This window comes from Brachyhypopomus gauderio, chromosome 8, assembly GCF_052324685.1.
Source record: "Brachyhypopomus gauderio isolate BG-103 chromosome 8, BGAUD_0.2, whole genome shotgun sequence".
NCBI classification, from domain to species: Eukaryota; Metazoa; Chordata; class Actinopteri; order Gymnotiformes; family Hypopomidae; genus Brachyhypopomus; species Brachyhypopomus gauderio.
In genome coordinates this window covers 23783851-23806350 of record NC_135218.1, presented here as the reverse complement: position 1 = coordinate 23806350, position 22500 = coordinate 23783851, and the positions used below count along the sequence as shown (strand labels likewise).

The following is a 22500-nucleotide window of genomic DNA, read 5'->3' as shown; positions in this document are numbered from 1 at the left end:
AACAAACATAATAAAATAATGACAAACTATAAAATAATAATAAAAATTTAATAAAATAAATATTAATATAACATTAAAATGTAACTAAATAAAATGGTGTAAATAAGATAATCTGGAAAACTATTAAAATAATTAGAACATTGTTAGAGTTTCTTAACTAAAATCAAATCTAAACAGGAAGGTTTTGAGACTTCTTGAAGCTGTGCAGGGATGAAATGCCTCTGAGCTCTTCAGGAAGAGAATTCCGGAGCTTTGGGCCATAGTGGCTAGAAGCACCCTCGCCAATCTTTAATCGGCTTTTAGGAATTACTAGTAGAGTACTGTTTGAAGACCTGAGAGACCTGACTGGAACATATCTAATCATCATTTCACTGAGGTAAAGAGGAGCAAGACCATGAAGACATTTAAAAACCATCACCTAGAACCTTAAAATCTATTCTAAAGCTGACAGGTAACCAATGCAGTAAGTGGAGTGCAGCTGTAATATAATCTCTTAATAAGATCAAATAACAGTATATTAAACACTGAAAATGGAAATCTAAACTAGTAACTTGGAGGAACGTTAAAGTGCTAAACGTTCAAACGTGTACAATGTTCAAATAAAATACGAAAATAAAGTGGTAAAAGCGTGAACTATAAAGAAAGCAGGACAGGCGAATCGTCCAGGCATGTTGGCTGAGCTGCAGGTAGTGGAGAGAAACAGCCGTCAAGGCTGGGCGGGAGTTTTCGTCCCGGATTTGGCCAAAAAGACCCGACGTGTGAACCTGCGCGTTGAAGTAAAAACTAAACAAGCAGATAAATAAACAATACTCTTCGCTGTGCTGTGGCGTTTTGATTGGTTGGTTCCCCCCGGGAGTAGACGACGTGTCTTCAGAGTCTGGTAGAACATTGAGGTTTAAGATGAGTCTGAGAGACCACTTGAGATGTACGAGAGTTTCTGTGCGATACCTGAATGTGTGATTGAACCCAGGGTGGTGTTCACCACTGTCTGCCTAAACACACAGCGGGGCTTCAACTGCTAACGTTTCAGTGACTTGAGTGCTTCCATGGAACTTGAGAACTCTGCTCAGATTTGGAGGTTGACACAAAGAGAGGGTAGACACCATGGCACAAACATGTTGGAGAGCACCGTTTCTGTTTACTGGGATTTGGGGAAAGTTTAGAAAAGGAGAATCTGGAATGACATGTCGGGGGGGGGGGGGGGGGGGGGGCTGAGAGACAGAGTGAGTACTCATTCAGTCCCAGGATGCAGGGATTAAACACAACCTGGAGTTTAGGTAGAATCCCCACCTAAAATCACAGAGGAGCGAGTCCTCCAGCAGGGTTTGTTAGTCTGATCAGTGGTATGTGTAGTCAGGTTTTAGTACTTCAATTACAGGGGCAGGGGGGCAGAATTTGACCTCATATCCCTTACACTAACTGCCCGGAAGAGCAGCCACCTGTCTGTCTCTGTCTGTCTGTCTCTGTCTGTCTGTCTGCCTTTGTCTGTGGCTGCAGTGGCCTGTGTGTCTCCCACCATTAGCTCTTCTCAGTGTCTGTGTGAGCGTAACCCCCCAGGTGAGCGTTCCTGTCTAGCTTTTGTGAGCATAGCCCCCCCCCCCCCCCAGGTGAGCGTTCCTGTCTATCTCGTGTTAGTGTAGCGCCCCCCCCCCCTCCCCCAGGTGAGTAAATCCAGTCACCTCCGCTCTGTAGTTTGCGAATCATTTCCAATCCTCCCTCCCAAACCAGAACTACAACACAAACTCTCCGTTCTCTTGTTCTCTCATCCTGACCCATTCCTACGGTCCCGTCTTCCTGTAACCAGAACGTGGACGTACGGGACCCAGATCTCCTCAGTCATGTGTAACTCTGTTGTACGTGCAGGTCCTTCTTTGGCGTGTAGTGTAGACGCTGTTCCAACATTCCCTCAACGTTGCTCTGCCAGTCTATAGTCTCATCAGGGACACACTTATCCTTTACATTTTGGTCATAGTATCTCATTACCAGTTTCTAGTACTAGTTTAATACTGTAAAGTGTAAAATGCCCCTTGTAGATTTATATCTCTATTATAGATTACACAACGATGGGGGGGGGGGGGGGGGGGGGGGTTGTATTTGAGTTGAAGCTTTTCCTGTGTGAAGTTCTCGGGGTATTTGGTGGTTGGTGGTGGAGGAGGAATCACGGTGTGTCTCTCTTCCTCGTTTGGACCTCAGGTTGCCATGGTGAACGACCACTGGCGGGCCACCGTAACCGTGATGACAGTCTCGTGACCGTTTCGTGCTTCTGTAGAGTCTCAAGTGGAAGCAGCTCTCTGGGCTGGGGTTAAAGGTTAGAGGTTGAGATGAGGTTATACATATGACAAACCATGAGGGAAAGGGCGGGGAACTGTGCCTATAAATCTATTATGGTAATCAATATGCTGTCTGAAGCACATTTAGACAAATGACACCATGTCCTTTAGTCTGACTAGTGTACCACTTTATATTTAAGTAACTCTTAACATACAGTGCCATTTATATGTAATGCTTAATGCATAATAATGACTAAATAAACTTGTTTTTGTTTTTGAACCCTGATTCTCTTAATTTGCTCCATGTTAATACTCCCTATGGCCTGCTGTAGTGCTGCCTACAGCCTGTGGCCTGGTGGTAAACAGATACCACGCGTGTGTTCAGGCATCCTGATTTATGATCATGCAAGAACATCTCTTCAACCGAATCAGCCAACAGCTGATCTGATTGGTCATACGGTCATTCTACACTACTGTTCTGCTACAGCGTTCATTAACGTCACTTCAGCATTTAACACAGAGAGGCTCTCCAAGCTTAGCTTGGTATCGGCACATCTCTCTGCTACGTGATTCTGAACTTCCTGACTGATGGACCTTTTTAGTCTGTTGAGTCAGACAAACTCCACCCCCATCACCCGTAACACTGGTGTGCCCCAAGGCTGCGTGCTGAGCCCACTTTTGTACTGTTCATCTATGACTGTATTCCTGTTCAGTGGCGTGCACACATAGACATCAGGTGGTGCTAAAGCACCACCAACTCTGCCCTTTATCAACGAAAGTGCCCTTTTGAAACTTCGGTTAAAAAAAAAAATATTATTAACATTTTACTGAGGTCGGTTTAAAATGATCTTTAGAAAACCTGAGCGATTAAAAACAATGACCTGAAATGAGCCACCACCTCGCACACACCCGACCTCTCTCTTCCTTTAACATCAGATGCGCTGCAGCAGCAGTTCAGTTCAGCACAGCACGCACGGTCACAGATAGACTTCTTCTCCCGTCCCCACCAGCCAGGTCACATACACATCAAGTCAAATCGTACCGTTTGCCCTCTAAGCCCAACGTGAAATCATTTTGTTGTGCAGTAAAATGTCTCATACAGCACCAAACTACTAAGCATTTATAGCCGACTGGTCACCCAATAAACTAATCGCTCTAGCCCAAATCAATGATAGATAACGTGAGGACGACCACATGCAGATAATTAAGGTAGAGTTTACAAATCTGTGTGTGAAGCTGAATGTTTTCTGTTGTATAGGTTTTGTTAGGCAACATAAATTAACACATTCGTTTGTGAAAGAAGAAACAGGAAGTTCCCCATTACCTGTGAAAAATGCCCATCTGCATTCATGTAATGAAAACACTCAGTAGCCTATAACTCCTTCTCCTACTTTTTGGTCTTTTTACTGTCTTAATTGTAGGCCTATATTGATTTACTAATTGCAAAATATATGCAACAAGGCCTGCAGACAGTGGAGGGTAAACAGAAGTTAACTGAAGGACTTAACAATGACTGTAGCCTATATAGTTAATATTGGATATGGATTTTATCAGTTGGCGGTGTGACTTTTTTCCATAACTCACGTTTAGAGAATGTTACAAATAAAAGTCAAATTTCATTAAACATGTGCTTGTAATAATTTTTTATAATGAAGTGCGCTAAAAAGTGCCCCCCCCTCCCCCCCGAGCACTTGCCCCTCAAAAATGTCTGTGCACGCCACTGTTCCTGTTTGAGTCAAACACCATAATCAGGTGAGTGAATGACGCCACATCGGACGGCCGTGGATGAAGTAACGTACAGGGATGAAGTTCATCACCAACCTGCTGCTCAATGCTCAGGAAACCAAGCAGATCATTATAGACGTTGGGAGGGTTAGGAGCCGTGTGCACATACCCTGTCTACCCCGGTGGGGCTGTAACAGTGTGCACATACCCTGTCTACCCCGGTGGGGCTGTAACAGTGTGCACATACCCCGTCTACCCCGGTGGGGCTGTAACAGTGTGCACATACCCCGTCTACCCCGGTGGGGCTGTAACAGTGTGCACATACCCCGTCTACCCCAGTGGGGCTGTAACAGTGTGCACATACCCCGTCTACCCCAGTGGGGCTGTAACAGTGTGCACACACCCCGTCTACCCCAGTGGGGCTGTAACGGTGTGCACACACCCCGTCTACCCCAGTGGGGCTGTAACGGTGTGCACACACCCCGTCTACCCCAGTGGGGCTGTAACGGTGTGCACACACCCCGTCTACCCCAGTGGGGCTGTAACGGTGTGCACACACCCCGTCTACCCCAGTGGGGCTGTAACGGTGTGCACACACCCCGTCTACCCCAGTGGGGCTGTAACGGTGTGCACACACCCCGTCTACCCCAGTGGGGCTGTAACGGTGTGCACACACCCCGTCTACCCCAGTGGGGCTGTAACGGTGTGCACACACCCCGTCTACCCCAGTGGGGCTGTAACGGTGTGCACAGCAGGCTTCACGTTTTTTGGAGTCCACGTTTTGGTGGATCTCTGCTGGTCTCTAAAGTCCTCCATCATGGTCAAGAAGACACAACATCTTTCCTTCCCCGCAGTGTCCTATTGAGAGAATACTCGAAATCTCTGTCTCGGTGCGGTCTGGCAACTGCTGAACATCTGAGCCCAATGCACTACAGTGTGGGGTGAAAAACTCCTCAACACATCCCAGCTGCCCAGTCACCCACTACTGAGAACATTTACCACAGGCGCTGGCTGGGCTGGGCAAGAACCACCAAGTTTCTCACCACAACCACGGACCTTTCACCCTCCCGTCTGGGAAGCATTGAAGGAGCTTTCTGAGTATATGTAGGTTCTATTTATACTTGCAAATTAGTTTTTTTTCCAACTCACTGTTTTTTACACTCACTTCAAACAACACAGAAATTACCCCCTTAGCATAGCGCGTGCTATTTTCAAACGTCATTAAAATGTCTCTTTACCTGCCAAACTACGCGTTAAGGTAACGTGTTACTTTAGTTTTAATTTACCAAAACACAAATACAAATTCTTGCAGCTCTAGGTCCGATGGTTTGCTGTCCCCAAATACTCCACTGAGTTATATTACAAGAACTCGTGCACGCCCACGCAAGAAGCTCGTGGGCGCGCGCACGCGCTACCAGCACTGGTGTAGCGGTCCAGTGAGGATGATGGTCAGTGCGTGATTGTTAACTTGTAAAGAACAAACAAATCTTTAATTTGTCTTTCACTCACTTGATATACATGCGGTATGGTATATTAGCGGAAATGTTAGAGAGGTAAGTCGTCGTTTACTTATTTGAACTGTAGGAAATTGTCATTTGAATCAAAAGACGCAAAGCATTTTTTCTCCCCGTGTGAGTAAGAAAGTCCGGTCCGGTCGTGTATACAGGCGTTATATTTTAGAGATGAAGGAGTGGGTTTAACTTCTACTAACTTGAGAAGCAGCATATCTTAATCAGCGCGTATATAATATCGTAAAGTGTTCATCACTGGAGTCTCCGCGTGTTTGGGGGGGTTGGGGGGGGCGACAGACACGTGTGTGTGTTATCAGCTGTGGTTCGTCCATCTGTCTAGGAACCATTCAAACTGCCCATTATTGGGATAATCTCATCTGCGTTGTGACATAAATGTTTAATAGCCATTTGAAGAACATTTAAATTGTGTGTGGTAAGAGATATGCGATAAGTGAGAGTTAGTGTGGATAATGCAGTTTATGCTTGTTTCTCTCTTGAATGCTTCTCTCGTCAGTGCAACATTAACCATGTGAATATCTAAACTCTCTTTGCAGTGATTTTATCCATGCTGGTCTTAAAACATAAATGCAGGAATATGTTGCAGTATTGAAGTAATTCAATTCATCTTATAAAAGACTTGCGTGCAATAAGGTAACATTTTCCCCATTTCCCTCACCGGTTCTGTTGTGTGTTATTAATTTGGAAAATCATCAGTTATTGGAATGGCTCATGATCAAGTGAGTAGGAACTCCGCGCATGCGCAGACCAGGCGTAGGGAGTACGAGAGAGAGAGGAAACCTCACACTGTGAGTGTAGGCAGAGTCATTAGCACTTCTCTCTGGACTCAGACTGAGTCCATCTGCTACTACGAACACATTCAAACATGGTCCACTAAGTCCACCCGCTCTTCTGTCTCCATCATGTCCACTCACGGTACCATGTAGTGAAGTCAACTTACAGTCCGACAGAATACACTGACTGCGGAATTATGTCTTTTATGTTATGTTAAGAAATTCCCATTTTGTATCATTTGAATAACTTGATTTTAACTACATTATTTCTTATGTACATTTATGTGTACAGTAAATGCCTGTGTCTCCAGAGTTGTGATGTGTGTGTGTGTGTGTGTGTGTAGGGTCTCTCAGATTTGCCCTGATGACACTTTAGGTGATGGACGACTCAGGACTAAGAGCACTTGGATGGATGGCTGTGTGACTCTGGAAACATCTAATTATGGTGATCCTACTCAGTCTGACCTGGGTCCTTCTGGGGATGCTGTTGTCCGACTGGCTGACAGCAGTTTTGTCCCGGGATTTCACAGTAAAGGACATAGTTTGGCTCCATCTGTCAGGTGCCAGGCCCATATGTCTCTTGGCTTATAAGTATTCTAAACTCAATCAACCACAGATATTATACGTAAATAACTAAATGATATGGTTTGAGGATAAAACAACTCTTTCAGGATAAAGCTGTTATATCCTGTTAAACATCACCTGAATAACTGGGAGGTTTTTCTGTAACTGAGCTCTGGCAGGTGCATAAACTGAGGTGACACGGAGGTGTTTGTTTTTCTAGCTACTCCCCATCCTGGAGGTTATAAGTGCTTCACCTGTGAGGAGGCTGAAGATAACTACTCATGCAACCGCTGGGCTCCCGACACATACTGTCCTAAAGGTATACACACACACACACACACACACACACACACACACACACACACACACACACACACACACACACATTTTCATAAGGTTTATGCTACAGGTTTTCCACCAGTACTTATTAACAGCTGTTTATTAAATTCAGATGCATTTATGTAACGTTCCTTTACCAACATGTGTTGTTGCAAAGGAGCTTTACAGAAACCTTTAGAAAATAAATACAGAAATGTATTGCCACAAAGTACAAGATTGAACTGAAGTTCCTGAGGACTGAGCTGAATAAATATAAGATGGAGGATGGGTTCCCTTTTGAGTCTTGGTCCTCCCGAGGTTTCTTCCTAATCCCCACCATCATAGGGAGTTTTTCCTTGCCACTGTTGCCTTTGGCTTGCTCATTAGGGATCTGGACCCATAAGATTGTAAAGCTGCTTTGTGACAACATGTGTTGTAAAAAGCATCATATAATATATTTGACTTTGACTTAGGTGGTTTGATATTTATATATGGTTTCTGTCTTTTTTAGAATGTATAATTTGTATACTACTATTCCTGATATACATATATATATACATATATACATATTTTTGACATGTATATTTTGCACTTATTTTTAGATTATCCATGTACATGTAGTTGTATATATGTTTGTATTTTCTGGGTTTCTTTCAGAAGTACAATAATCCCTTTGCATAAAGAAAGATCCTAAAACCTTTTTATATGAAAGACTGCACACTATGAAATATCTTTTCTAGTGTGCTGGGAGGTCTGTGTGGACTGGACTGAATAATCCTAATACAGTTATTTTATATATTTAATACATTTATACGTATAAGTTTACTGTTTTACATTTAGATATAAAGATACATGTATAAGACCTACAAATATCAAGATCCTGTTTAAACTGGATAGATATGTGGATCCAGTGTGTGATGAATCTTTACACATTTACTTAGCATACTTCATTTCCCAGAGTGCTGTTGTTTTGTAACATTTGGGGGACGTGTTTTTACAGACACCAGATTCTGCTACACACATCACAGGATAAGTTCTGTGGGAGGGAGCGTTGCTGTGACGAAGCGTTGTGTGGTTCAGGAGGACTGTCTGTCCACTGGCTGTATGGCACAAGATGGCCACACGGTAAAACATCTTACCTGTACTTACACACCTACACACATGATGGCCACACGGTAAAACGTCTTACCTGTACTTACACACCTACACACACACATACAAACACACATGATGGCCACACAGTAAAACGTCTTACCTGTACTTACACACACACACACGATGGCCACATGGTAAAACATCTTACCTGTACTTACACATCTATACACACCTATACACACACACACACACATATGATGGCCACACGGTAAAACATCTTACCTGTACTTACACACTTATACACACACGATGGCCACACGATAAAACGTCTTACCTGTACTTACACACCTATACACACACACACGATGGTCACATGATAAAACGTCTTACCTGTACTTACACACCTATACACACACACACGATGGCCACACGGAAAAAGTCTTACCTGTACTTACACACACACACAGTGTTTCACTCACTATTCATCTCTCAAATCCGTGCTTTATGCATGCTACATGTGCATACACACACACACAAATGCGTATGCTGAATGTTAACTCTATTGGATTGTGTGTGCTGTAATTGTGGTCTGGGTTGTAGGTGTGCTGTGCATAGTGTTTTGTATTCTATCCTGGTGTGTAATTTGTGCAGGTGTGCACGTCCTGCTGTGAGGGAAACATTTGTAATCTGTCCGTACCGTGGAACGAAACAATGGCCACGTTCTCCACAACGTCCCCACTGAACGGTGAGAGCAGAGTGTCACCTGGGCGTTCCACCACCATCATCATCATCATCGTCACACTCAGCAAGCTCTTATTTGTATTTTATTTTATGTAAGTTATCCTATGTGGCCCATGTTATCTCTTTCTGAATTGGTAATGGTGTGTGTGGTACCTAGATTCAGTAGGTATAGCCCAAAATGTGACAGGGCCTACCCACCGCTGTAAACACACCTTAGACTTAATACTTACTTACGGATTAAACATAGAACATTTGGCAGTCATCCCCCAAAATGACGCCATTTCAGATCATTCCCTACTAATATATGAAATGGCTTTATACGATGTACATCAGATGCGCCATACAAAAACCACGCGCACTATCACATCCGACACTGCAGCAACATTTATAAACTTACTACCAGAGCTACCGAACACTATGCCACTGCAGCCCAATGAATTAGAACAGGCAACACAACAGTTTTATTACACACTCAGCAATACCTTAGACAGTGTAGCTCCAGTTAAAACAAAATTAATTAGGGAGAAAAAGCTTGCACCATGGTATGACGACCACACCCGTCTTCTAAAACAGGCAGCTCGAGCAGCGGAGCGAAAATGGAGATCCACCTCACTAGAAGTGTTTAGAATCACATGGAAAGACGCCATAGTCAAATACAAACATGCCTTAATAAAAGCTAGAGCCGCATACTATTCGACACTAATAGAAAACAACAAAAATAACCCTAGATTTCTCTTCGCGACTGTATCAAAACTAACAAGAAATATCAACGACACTAGTTCTAATACAACACTTACACACACTAGCGATGAATTTTTAAACTTTTTTAATAATAAAATAGATAATATCCGACTACAGAGTCATAATACATTGCAGCCTAACCTCCAATCCAACCCCAGTAGTTTAGTTATTAGTAACTATGCATCCAAAAATATTACCGAGCTAAATGTCTTCGATCCTATATCGCAAAAAGAGCTCACAACACTGATTAATTCATCTAAGCCTACATCATGTATATTCGACCCAGTTCCAACCCGTCTATTTAAAGACCTACTCCCAGCCATTGCAGGGCCCTTACTTAATATGATTAACTGTTCCCTTAACCTAGGGTACGTGCCCAAACAATTAAAATGCGCCGTAATTAGACCCTTGATTAAAAAACAGAATCTAGATCCGCAGATTCTAGCCAACTATAGACCCATTTCTAATCTCCCATTTATCTCTAAAATTTTAGAAAAAGCAGTTTCCAATCAGTTAAACCACCATCTCCAATCAAATAGTATCCATGAAAAGTTCCAATCAGGATTTAGACCAAACCACAGCACTGAAACAGCTTTACTCAGGGTAGTGAATGATTTACTAATATCGGCCGATAATGGGCTAGTCTCGTTCCTTGTACTGTTAGATCTTAGTGCAGCTTTTGATACTGTAGACCACAACATTTTGCTGGATAGACTAGAAAACACGGTAGGTATTAAAGGAGTCGCACTCTCCTGGTTTAGATCATATTTGACTGACCGCTTCCAATGTGTAAGTGTTAATAATAAAACCTCTAAATCTGTGCAGGTTAAATACGGTGTCCCACAAGGGACAGTCCTAGGACCACTTCTATTCACACTGTACATGTTACCCCTAGGCGAGATTATGCATAAGCACGACATCAGTTTCCATTCCTACGCAGACGACACTCAGCTATATTTATCGGCAAAACCCGATGATTTAGGCGCAAACAGTAAAATAGAGAAATGTGTAGAAGAGATTAAACATTGGATGGCGTGTAACTTTCTAGCACTAAATCCCGATAAAACAGAATTAATAATAGTTGGGTCTAGGGCTGCGAGAGACAAGATACATAATGTAGCATTGAATCTACATTCTTTTACTATAACCCCCAGCGCAGAGGTAAAGAACTTGGGCGTCACAATAGACCCAGATCTCTCGTTCAATACACATATTAATAATATAACTAGGGTAGCGTTCTTTCACTTGCGCAACATTGCCAAAATTAGAAACATATTAAATACTAGTGATGCAGAAAAACTAATCCATGCATTCATATCCTCTCGTTTAGACTATTGCAACAGTCTCTTAGCTGGATGTTCTGGTAAATCGATAAACAAACTCCAGCTGGTTCAGAACGCAGCAGCACGAGTTTTAACAAAAACTAAAAAGTTTGATCACATTAGTCCCGTACTATCGTCATTACACTGGCTGCCAATTAGATTCCGTATTGACTATAAAATACTTTTATTAACATATAAAACGCTGCATGGCTTAGCTCCAGACTATCTTAGTGAACTTATTGAACAATATAACCCAGCGCGTTCACTTCGCTCACAGGACGCAGGGTTATTAACTGTTCCTAGGATCAAAAAGATCACAGCAGGTGGAAGAGCCTTTTCTTTTAAAGCTCCACAATTGTGGAATAATCTTCCTGCCTCTATTCGGGACTCAGACACAGTCTCAATGTTTAAAACTCGATTAAAGACTCATCTGTTTAGTTTGGCCTTTGATTAATTTGTTACATATTTACTACATCTCGTATCTTTTCTCCAAGGTTCACCTGGAGAGTAACACTGCAGTCGGAGCCTACAATACCAGCATCGCTGCTCCGACATGGAATGAAAGCCTGGCGTTCATCAACAGACATTTACAATGACAATATCAAAACCCAGAACTTTCATTTTTACCTTTACTTAGTCTGATTGTGTGATTTGTGTGTGGCTTGTGTATTTGTCTGTATTTTGTGTAATTTGTGTGTTAACGGGCCGCCCAATGGAGGATGGGTTCCCTTTTGAGTCTTGGTTCTCCCGAGGTTTCTTCCTATTCCCCACCATCATAGGGAGTTTTTCCTCGCCACTGTCGCCTTTGGCTTGCTCATTAGGGTTCTGGGCCCATAGTATTGTTAACCTTTTAAATCCTGTAAAGCGCTTTGTGACATGTGTTGTGAAAAGCGCTATACAAATAAACTTTGATTTGATTTGATTTGATTTGTGGTTCCTGCCACACACAATTCAGGTCAAAATGATGTAGTAGCTCATGTCAGGCTAATAGTTAATATCAGCAAAAACAATTTACATGTCCATCATGTTTGTGATTTTTTTTTGAGTGAAACATTGTAGAAAGTTTAAAGGGTGTGTGGTAGGGGTAATTGTTAAATGAACGTTTATGAGCTTTAGCAGTTGGCTGACATGAAGGACACAGGCAGGTTCTGCTCAGCAGATGATACACACCAGCATCCACTCCGCCTTTATTCATGCTTTAACAGACTTTAGCCCATACAGAGTTTACATAAATACATTACAAATACAAAATACATTTCTGGGGAAAATCCACTGTGCTTAAATGCTGTAAGGAATTTTATAATAAAGGGAAAGCAAGAGGTGTGATATTTTCATTTAAAAGACACACACACACACACACACACACACACACACACACACACACACACACACACACACACACACACACACACACACACAGGGTCCTGTTTCTACTTCTGCTGGAGCGTAGGAAACCTGCTGGAAGCACCTTACCACGCCAAGTAGATATGCTGGTCTGGAATCAGTTTTTGACATTCAAACAATGATTAATACAATGTAAAAAGGCAGAGGGTAACAACCTAGAGCAGCAAACAGCACTCTTAAGAACCCGGGACCCACATGACCCCTCCGAGTCTGTGTGTGGCCACAGCCGTAGTTGCTGTAGACGCAGCATAAATACGAAGACAGAATAACGCTGTTCGGGGTCCCCTCTGATATGGCTTCAAGATCAACACACAGGAAGGCACTGCAACGTACAGGAAGTTAGCTACCAATCTGGACCCGATATTACAGTATGGAAGTCTGATGTGAACAACATACTCAAAATATATACACACCCAATCAGACACAAAGCCATTTGAGGTTCGTCTAATTAGTGTTACCTGGCTAAATGCAAAGTGTAAACGTAGCAATTCTGTTCGTGCCTGCCTTACTATACACTTGGCTTTATATCGTATGCAAAAATGTTATTCTGTAACACGCACGCATGCACAGTGTGTTCACGGTCCAACGGACCCACTACCGAATACGTGTTGTTCTTTCTCAAACATCATTACAACCGTAAATACACCGTTAAAGGAACAATCTTTACAAAGGCACTTTGATCCCAATATCGACTTAATAGAAAATGAGCAGGGTTGTCTCCCCCTAGTGGCCATACTCAAACCCAAGTAAAAACACTTAGTGAAGTACATTTAAAACATAGTGTTACACAGTTGATACACACAGCAGTCCTGCTGATATATAATGAGATACAAACAAGGCAGGAGTTTGCAGGACGGGCGAACACATCCGTTCAGGGTTTACTGGTCTTCAAGACCAGCATCCTTCCATATCTTCAACATCTTCTCACATGAACCCAGAGCTGTGGAGAAAAATATCAGCTTATCAGTGAAAAAATCCCTCCCAAAATAATGTAATGGGAACAAAACCAGTCCTCCCAGTGAATGGTGGGGATGGCTCAAACATGTTCTCACTTTCTAGTCTGAACTACTTACAACTAGGGGTGGGTATCACCACTGATTTCCCAGTTCGATTAGATTCAGATTCACAAGGTCCCGATTCAATTCGATTTTCGATTCAATTCGAAAATTCAATATCGATTCTTGTAGGGAAATTTCAGTTACAATAAAAAGTGTAGTTTGAATGTGAAATGTTGTAATAATACAAGGAACACTCAAACTTTATTAAAATGTATTAAGATATTAGTGTTTATACTGTGAACAACTTTTTTAATATCAATTAATGCACACACTTCCACATAGCTCCTTTACCAGAAAAGGCACTGAAAGCGGTTTTGAACAGCCTCTTAAAGTGCAAATTAAGGTTTTTTTTTTTTTTTTTACATGTAACAAACATTTATGAACATAGTTCTGAATATTGAAAACATTAAGATCCAAAAACTAAGATTTATTCATGACTGCTTTCTGACATCTTGGAGATTGTCAAATTTTTTTGCAAGAAAAGGAGCTGATCAACATGTTGAGGAGTGAGACAGCTCCTTTGTGCAGTAACAGCTGTTGAGAAAACTTGCAGGGGAAGTTTGGCCAATTCTAAAGATCGATCTCAGGTTTAATAAATCGATATCGAATCATTCAAATGAAGATCGATTTGAATCGAAAAATAGACTACTTATAACAGACACTGTCCCCTCAGAATCAGCACCAGACCTACTGGTGTAAAATGACTTGTGGGTTTCCAGGTCTAGACGAACATACCACATTACCAACAAAGCCACATCTTTGTGTAAATGTAAACATTTGTAAGTGTTTATCTGAAGTGTCTCGACTAATGCTGAGCTTCCATCTTCCAACTCCACAGAAACAAAATAATCAATTTACAGACGCCTACATGTAACCCACAGATAACTCAATCATCCACCTGACGGCATGAGCAGAGCCCTCGATGTGAGTGCTCACTTCTCAAACGGGTTTGTCCCCTTGTCAAATGACCCGTGACCCACTCGATCTGCTAGTCTGCTATCCATGAAATACTCACAACCAGCACCAACGAGAAGCGATTGATCAGGCCGAGCCTGAAGCCCCGCCCAGGCCGGTTGGAGGCGGGCCCCAGCGAGCAGGGCGTTCTTACTTCTTGCGATCTTTGTCCTTCTTGAGGTTGGAGTTGGCGGTGAAGGCCTGGCCTTGCAGCAGCTCGGCCGCCGCCTTCCTCTTGCCGAAGGAGCTCATCTCGTCCTCCAGGTTCTTACGCTTGTCGTCCAGCTTGCTCTTCTCCTCCACGTGCAAGCGCTTCAGCTGCTCAAACTTACCCTGCAGCTGTGGGTGGGGCAGAAGCATTTCTTTCACATGAATCTGTACTTCTGAATCATTGAACTTCTGGACACTTAATTCAGAAGATTCACTCAAGAGATTAAAAATAAATTAAAAAGCTTTCCAGTTTTATACTGTAATTCAATGTGAGGTATCGCACATCTTTAATGACAGGCAAAGCCCTCATTTAATATTCCACAGTCTTTAATCTTTGTTTATAGCACTGTGGGTGAGGATGAACATGTTTTAAATTCTGCTGATTGCACCTTTAATTCACCAGTACCAGTGTGAATGAGGACGGGAGCTGGCGTCTTTAATGTGGCGTGTGAGGGTGGATACCTCTCTCTCCGCCTCCTTTAGCTCCGCCTCCTTCTCTTTGACACGCTGCACAAACGTCTGTCTCATCTCCTCCTCCCTCCGCTGAAGCTCCAGCAAGAACTCCTGACGCTTCGCCTCGTAGGTCTCCTGCAGGCTGAGACAAGCGTAAGATGACATTTTGTTTGAGAGATGTTCATTTAGACAGAAAAGCAGTGGCTTTGAACTCAGACAAGGCAAAGTACTACATCTAAGCAAAATTAAAGTGATTAACACAGGCAAAGTATCTTACACTTTCCAGCTAACCAAACACACACCACAACATTCACTGACGGGCCTGGTCTGGTGTGTTCTCTGCCCGACGGGCCTGGTCTGGTGTGTTCTCTGCCCGACGGGCCTGGTCTGGTGTGTTCTCTGCCCGACGGGCCTGGTCTGGTGTGTTCTCTGCCCGACGGGCCTGGTCTGGTGTGTTCTCTGCCTGACGGGCCTGGTCTGGTGTGTTCTCTGCCCGACGGGCCTGGTCTGGTGTGTTCTCTGCCCGACGGGCCTGTTCTGGTGTGTTCTCTACCTGACGGGCTTGCTCTCTGGGTCCGTGTCTCTGAAGCCCATCTCCTCCAGCTTGCAGCGTCTGTAGAGCTCATAGTGGCGCGTGTGTGTCTGCTCACGCAGGTCCTCCATGTTCACGCAGATCAGCATCTCACGCAGCTTCACGAAGTCACAGTGATTCTCGTTCTCCACTGTACACACACACACACACACACACACTTGACTCAGCAAAACTATGCTCAGCTACCCATGTACATACCTATATACATGAACATGTGTACATGCAAACACACTTCTCTGACTCAGGAAACCAATGCATGCTTAGCTAGCAGAAACCTACATCTGACTCGACTGTGCCCCTATGGACGGACACACACGGACGGACGGACACACACACACGGACACTCTTACCCTGCACCACTCCCCATGGGTACTGTCTCGCCTTCACCATCTTATTGCCGATCTTCACCTCCTCTGTGCTGCCCACCACTGCAAACGGCAAGTGGCCCTGAAACAGCGCACGCACACACACACACACACACACACACACACACAGATGTTATTGACATCAGTTTGAAACTCAAGATCAAACGTTACGTTAAAGACTTGACCTTGTTTTCCTCGCATCATGACGTCAGTGGGGTTTATCTTACAGGCCGCGTGGTCGTATCTACACGCTGCTGTGTGACGTGCCTCAGGTGTCCATATCCAACTGGTTTGTGTTAATGTTCAACAGCCACACAGGCCCTGCTAGAGCACACCGTTATCTGGGTGCACATCACCAAGGTGAACTCAAGTCTCTTCCTCATGACTACATCGTTGCAAAGTTCGTTATGTTCCAAAATAGTAACACAAATGGAAACCTTGACATGAGCAGATACACACTGGTTTGTGTTATTCAGACTGAAATGATTTGTTTGTTGGATGATGCAAATGCCATGATTCATCCGAACACCCACAGAACTCTCCAGAACTCTCCGCAGAACTCAACAGGGTCGTACCACAACAACAAACCACACTGTGTAGTACTAGTCAGGGTCTGAATACAGTACACACCACAGGACAGACACACAGGGGACGTGGAGTAGAGGCGGAGGGTGGAGAGGTGTGGTGCTCACGTTCATGGCGGTGTTGATCTTGGAGACGGTCTCATCGTCGGTGGGGAACTGATAGATCTGCACTCCATTACTGACCAGTTCACTCATGATCTTCAGCTTGAACTTGTGCAGCTCACTCTTGGAGATGGTGTCTGCCTTGGCAATGACTGGGATTATGTTCACCTTTAACACACGTACACACACACACACACACACACACACACACACACACACACACACACACACACACACACACACACACACACACACACAATCACTACCAGCACTGCCACAGGTTCATCTGTGTCACTAACATCTCACACAGATGACCAGTTTTGGTAAGTAATTAACAGGTCAGACTCCACAGTCAACACGCTGAGTTTTATTTCTGATTTCCTTCTATTGGCTACGCCAACACACATCATCAACACACCATCACCACCTCTCCCTGCACCCTGTGTGCTCATTCAGAAAACATATCAAGGATTCCAGCACTGTGATACTACTGGTCTGTCCAGCCAGAGAATGTACATGCATCCGGAAACAAAAACCACAATCTCCTGCTCTCCTGCGCAGCTGAGGGAGACGTGAACCACAAGACCAACGAGGGTCCATGTAGTGGCACCTGCCCACGCCTCAGTGGGACAGTGGGGGTGTTTAGGAGTGTTCAGTCCTGCTGCCAACATTTCTGAAGAAACGCCTGCCAGGCTCTGACCGTGAAACCAGGCACACACACACACAGAGACACCCACAGAACACAGAAAATCTAGCACCATAAACAAATGCATTAAGGCAAGGATCACCACAAACTACAAAACACAATTACATAGCAACACCCCTACATAAAATCTCCTTAGACAACATCTGAAGCATCTGTAGAGCACACACAAGATATTAAAAATACGAATAGACCCCAGACACACACGGAGCAGCCACAGCCCTGCACCACGCCTGCCCCTAGGGGGCGCTGCCGAGCATTCCCCCGCACTCACACCAGGCCACGCAGTAGAGGGTCACAGTGCTGCCCCTACACACTGGGCACTTCATAATGATAGATTTATCAGAATCGCAGGAATGGAACAGTCCATCTTCTCCCACTCCCTGCTGCTTTTAGTCAGTTCTGCTGTGTGTGTGTGTGTGTGTGTGTCCCGCGCTCCACGAGTGGAACTTACCTTACTGTCCAGTTTCTTCATGGTGACGAGGTCGAGCGATTTCAGCGAGTGGCCAGAGGGGGCGATGAAGTACAGGCAGGCGTGGATGCGCGAGTCGTGGTAGTTGTGCAGCGAGCGCTTGATCTTCAGCTCCTCCTGCAGGTAGGACTCGAACTGCGTGTCGATGTAGTCCACCACGTGCTGGTAGCTGGACACAGACCAGACCGTCACACACACACACACACACACACACACACACACACACACACCCCACGCTCCTTCTCAGGGACTGTGACGTTAGGAGATCTTCGAAGAACTTTGTGTGACTAGTTCGAAAGCTCACTGCAATGTGATCATCACAGCTGTTACTTTCTTACAAAGTAAACAGCTAAATGGTTATAGTAGCTGAACCTGTCTTTCCAAGATATCCAAGTTTGATCCGATACGCTGATAAATATGCAAGTTGATCTGGATTTAAAAATGCCTGCCAATTGACATAAATGTAAATGAAGTGTTTACAAGTTACAATGCTGAAAGCAGCCACACTGTGGAGTCTCTTTGAGCACCCGCACACCACCTCACACCCACATCATCTCACCCACCCACTCACCCACACCTCACCTCTCCTGCTTGTTCATCTGGTCTCCGAAGCCCACGGTGTTGACGATGGTGAGTTTGAGGCGCACGTTGCTCTCCTGTAGGTCGTATGTCTGGGCACGCAGCTTCACCCGCGGCTCGAAGTGAGAAGATTCGAAGTTCTCAAAATTGGTGTTGAAGAGGGTGTCCATCAGAGTAGACTTCCCTATACCCGTCTCTCCTGCACAGCAAAGCAGGAAAAAGCATCAAGATGTTAAACCATTTTAAAAGAATAATGTCAATTACAGGGCACTGTACATTAGGAAGACAAAGTCTACGTCACCTATGCACAGGATGTTGAAACAGAAGCCCTGATTGGTGGATTTGCTGACCAGCTGGTCTGGTAAGCTGTCGAAGCCCACGTGACCGGACAGGGACAGAGGACGAGCATTTCTCTCCTGCTGAAAAATGAGAACCATATTCCTTAGCCAAAACAGCGCTCAGTTACTTACGTCTATAGCCCCAGCAAGCAACCAAGCACGAATGTAGCTTTAGGCTTTTATGCAGCAACCTGGAGAGGACTTGGAGAATACCATAACGAGCTGAAGGAGCTGGAGGAGAGAGAACACCAAGAAAAACCTAAAGGGTGTTTAGCAAAAGGTGTAGCAACGGCCCAAATAGCCAGACTGACACACTCAACACTGCAACATACCACCATTCCAGACTGGAGATACAGGAATCTGGCCATAAACAAAAGCAACAGGCTGTGGGGGATGCAGTGATAATGTGAACAGCCCATATATCTGCATCTCACACGGACCCAATGGGACAAAAATTCAACAGCAGCTGGAAACTCTAAACAGTTATACGCTGTTAAGAATAATACACAGATCTTGAAATCGCAATCATGGTCCATTTTAGATCATTCAAGGGACATATGGCACCAGAACACCACCACGGTCTCTCTCAACACAACACACACAGGTACACGGATAATGGTAACGTTGGAGCAACATTGTAGTAGATTCATACAGTACATTGTCCTGTGGGAACGAGAGAGAATGTGTGTCTTAATTCTGTGAAACAGGAACGGGGTCTGAAAGGGCGAACCAACCACAACGTGCTGTTTGCTTACACAAGCATTCCAGAGATACACTCCAGCAGTGTATAAGCACAGGGTCACATCATTCAGATAGGGAGGGTATTGGACCAAGCACTGGACAAGGTCATGTTGATGATCACTTCATTCCTTAGATTTTGGCATATAATTTTGACCTTTGGACAGCACGGCTAGGCTACGAAGAGCTTTCAAACACAAACCAACTAGGCATACATTCTTTTTAACTGCAAATCCGGGTGACTTTAGGATTCCTGGTTGGTCGTTCATGTCATATGGTCCATAAGGCGGTAAAGGAAAGTTACATGTCCTGTTGAACCACGTAAAGCTGTTTTTAAAACATTTCAAGCATAAACTGAGTTTTAATTTTGAGTGAAGCTGAGAGAAGAGGATTCGCACTAGAAGCCCATATCATGATACCATAACTAGACACCTACCAACACTCTGGCTACAGTCTACAGAACACGTCCAACATTAATAATAAATTATTTATAGATAAACCAATATCACCACAACGCAGATACTAGTTCACTGGCGCTGGTTATTTCTCCAAAGTGTCCGAGCGAAGGACCAGACCAGTGATCAGCTAGTAGACAGGTCAGCTAATTGGGCTGACTGGGCTAATTGGGCTGACTGGGCTGAGGGGAGCCGCTTGAACTCGCTTTAGGCTCGTACTGCTACTATTGAAAAAGTATGTTAACCAGCTAGATATTGGTGACTCAGCTTCCAGAGAGGCCTGCTACAGGACGTCCAGGCCCTGCTACAGGACGTCCAGGCCCTGCTACAGGACGTCCAGGCCCTGCTACAGGACGTCCAGGCCCTGCTACAGGACGTCCAGGTGCTGTGGACACCCCCCTCACGTTAGCCGCCTAGCTACAACAGTCCAGCGAGCTAAAACAACATGAGAATCAGCATATAACACATCGAAATTACCAGATACTTACCCCTTGTCGTGCAACGTCAGATGTAGCCATACTGTATGCGGAATAATCTGTTTTAACTTGTCTTTTTGTTGAGTTTTTTTAAGATCCTAAATGGAAAAGGCGGATGAAACTGATTGAAAAAGTTTGGAGACACGATTGGAATGTGAAGGCATATACCACTCTCGACGAAGTCGAGGGGTGAAATCACTGTCTGGGCGGGATGTATTTAAAATGTATATGTACATTATAAACCTAAAGCCTAAATCATAACAACTCGTTAAAGCAATATTCGGTACTCGTGTATCGAATGTTTTGCTTAAAATGTAAGCAAAATGTAATGAATGCAAAGTGTGAATTATTTTCTATGGGATGCAATCGTAGCCCTACATCTAAAGTGGTATGGTCTAAATCCCCCCATCGATACAGGAAGAAGCAACAAAATTACTACTTGTGAAACAAGTGTCCATTTCGGCTCCGACATAGTTGCCTGGCCATTCAGCCATTGTCTACATCAGATCCAAAATGGCGAAGGAAGGGCGATAGCTTCTTTACGATGTGAGTGGCTAAGGGGCGGGGCATTTACTCGCCAGCTACGTGAATGAAGACGTGGAGCTCCGCTTCTCCGCTTGCTGGCGACACAGGACACTACCAGTGCGCCGAAATAAAAGGACGTCTGGGGCAATAATATACCAAAATAACACGGGACGGGCATCGATGCGGCGTTTCACGAATCTTAGGCGCAGTGTTCAGTTGTCCAAGTCACAGAAGCTGAATATACGACCTATATATGACCTATGGTTCAGCTGGTTCAGTCCAATCTGAGATGAATCCGATGGCGACCGAATGGACCCAAGAAACGGTTCTACGTTTTCTAACGGAGAGAGGAGGGAGAGTGAGGAACGGGGATCTGATAGATAATTTCAGGGCAGCTATTCCCACCGATCCTAAGAGTAAAACGGCAGCAAAAGAAGCTTTTAAGAGGTGCGTGGACACCGTAGCCTTCGTGAAAGTGGAAAACGGGGAAAAATATGTTTGCCTGAAAAAGAAGTTTAGGGGATGGGATGAAAACAGCAACGGCCATGTGCAGGACACTGGGTCCATTGTGCATCCGCAGCGCTGCGTGGTTGGTGATGGCAGTGGACCCGACGGCGTGGTACTTGTCAAACTCCGCGAGGAAGACCACGAAAAAACGGTCCTGACCCAATGCTGCCCAGGGATGACGGAAACCGACGAAGACGGAGACGCCAAACAGAAAATGCTGCCTGCCGTGGATTGCGGAACCGATCGCGCCGGAGATGCGCAACCGCCTGCGATCATTTGGGAATCCTTGTCGGTCGAGACCGCAGAAGCTCGTGTCTCCAGGACAGAAATGGGTAACCGGTCCACATGTATCAGCGAGGGGATGGAACATGAATCTGGTGGGAAAACTTTACAGACAGGTGGGTCAGCAGCCTTGGAGATGAGTGTACCAGAGATGGTGGTGACAGAGTGTCCGGTACCGGTGGAGACCGACGGGGCTGAGATGATCCCTCCACAGCCCGCGTGTTCACCCACGAGTGGGAGCAGATTCGTGTGTGAGCTGAAACCCCCCGAGGAGGAGAACCCGGCGCGGAGAGGATCGCAGTGTTTCAGGCGCAGGTCCTCCAGAGGTTCGCAGCGCGGCGACCCGTCCGACGGCGGCGCGGACGAGGGACGTTTGGATCCGGCGGTCACGTCGGGCGGGGACGGCAGCACGCCCAAAGGCAGCCGGGAGAATTTCATCAAGCACATGATGATCAGTTCCCCGCAGGTGCGACGCAGCATGGTGCTGAGAAACTCGGTCCATCTCCCCGCTAAGTGTAAAGATCCGCTGAGCGAGTGCGACTTCTGCGGTGCCGAGGACGAAAGCGCGGCGGTCACTCTGGACCCGCTGGAGCACGAGTGGATGATGTGCGCGTCCGACGGGGAG

The 22500-nt window shown here is 44.9% G+C and overlaps 3 protein-coding genes across 5 annotated transcripts in view; 2 read left to right on the top strand and 1 right to left on the bottom strand.

Annotated features, from left to right (window-relative positions):
- Nucleotides 1-5409: 5409 nt before the first annotated feature.
- LOC143522044 (ly6/PLAUR domain-containing protein 6-like) lies at nt 5410-12000 on the top strand. 2 transcript variants are annotated; one of them, XM_077015697.1, is made up of 6 exons: nt 5410-5548; nt 6061-6157; nt 6642-6857; nt 7082-7180; nt 8180-8304; nt 8926-12000. In XM_077015697.1, exons 3-6 carry the CDS (start codon nt 6740-6742, stop codon nt 9109-9111), a joined length of 528 nt encoding a protein of 175 aa, XP_076871812.1. In that variant the 5' UTR covers nt 5410-5548; nt 6061-6157; nt 6642-6739; the 3' UTR covers nt 9112-12000. The 2 variants fall into 2 exon arrangements, with proteins under 2 accessions (XP_076871812.1, XP_076871813.1); XM_077015698.1 differs by having other exon boundaries at nt 5417-6857.
- Nucleotides 12001-12224: 224 nt separating this feature from the next.
- On the bottom strand, nt 12225-20729 carry septin10 (septin 10). 2 transcript variants are annotated; one of them, XM_077015695.1, is made up of 10 exons: nt 20574-20729; nt 18856-18973; nt 18558-18753; nt 17958-18144; nt 16807-16968; nt 16100-16196; nt 15711-15879; nt 15167-15299; nt 14649-14833; nt 12225-13422 (listed from the first exon to the last, which is right to left on the bottom strand). In XM_077015695.1, exons 1-10 carry the CDS (start codon nt 20601-20603, stop codon nt 13407-13409), a joined length of 1293 nt encoding a protein of 430 aa, XP_076871810.1. In that variant the 5' UTR covers nt 20604-20729; the 3' UTR covers nt 12225-13406. The 2 variants fall into 2 exon arrangements, with proteins under 2 accessions (XP_076871810.1, XP_076871811.1); XM_077015696.1 differs by having other exon boundaries at nt 18856-18970; nt 20574-20722.
- A 346-nt stretch (nt 20730-21075) lies between these two features.
- The window catches only part of LOC143522042 (uncharacterized), a 12336-nt gene continuing 10911 nt past the window's right edge, over nt 21076-22500 (top strand). The window contains exon 1 of the mRNA XM_077015694.1: nt 21076-22500. This exon is cut by the window's right edge and continues 180 nt beyond it. Within this exon, the coding sequence (XP_076871809.1) occupies nt 21340-22500 (1161 nt within the window). The 5' untranslated portion in view covers nt 21076-21339.

Bases quoted from the DNA above. Each gene is read 5' to 3' on its own strand.
- LOC143522044 (XM_077015697.1), top strand. From the start codon at position 6,740: ATGGTGATCCTACTCAGTCTGACCTGGGTCCTTCTGGGGATGCTGTTG. The intron at 6,858-7,081 runs GTGCCAGGCCCA...TTGTTTTTCTAG, and splicing joins AGTTTGGCTCCATCTGTCAG to CTACTCCCCATCCTGGAGGT. The intron at 8,305-8,925 runs GTAAAACATCTT...TAATTTGTGCAG, and splicing joins TGGCACAAGATGGCCACACG to GTGTGCACGTCCTGCTGTGA.
- septin10 (XM_077015695.1), bottom strand. From the start codon at position 20,603: ATGGCTACATCTGACGTTGCACGACAAGGG. The intron at 16,197-16,806 runs GTGAGCACCACA...GCGCTGTTTCAG, and splicing joins AGATCAACACCGCCATGAAC to GGCCACTTGCCGTTTGCAGT. The intron at 15,880-16,099 runs GTAAGAGTGTCC...GTGTGTGTACAG, and splicing joins CCCATGGGGAGTGGTGCAGG to TGGAGAACGAGAATCACTGT.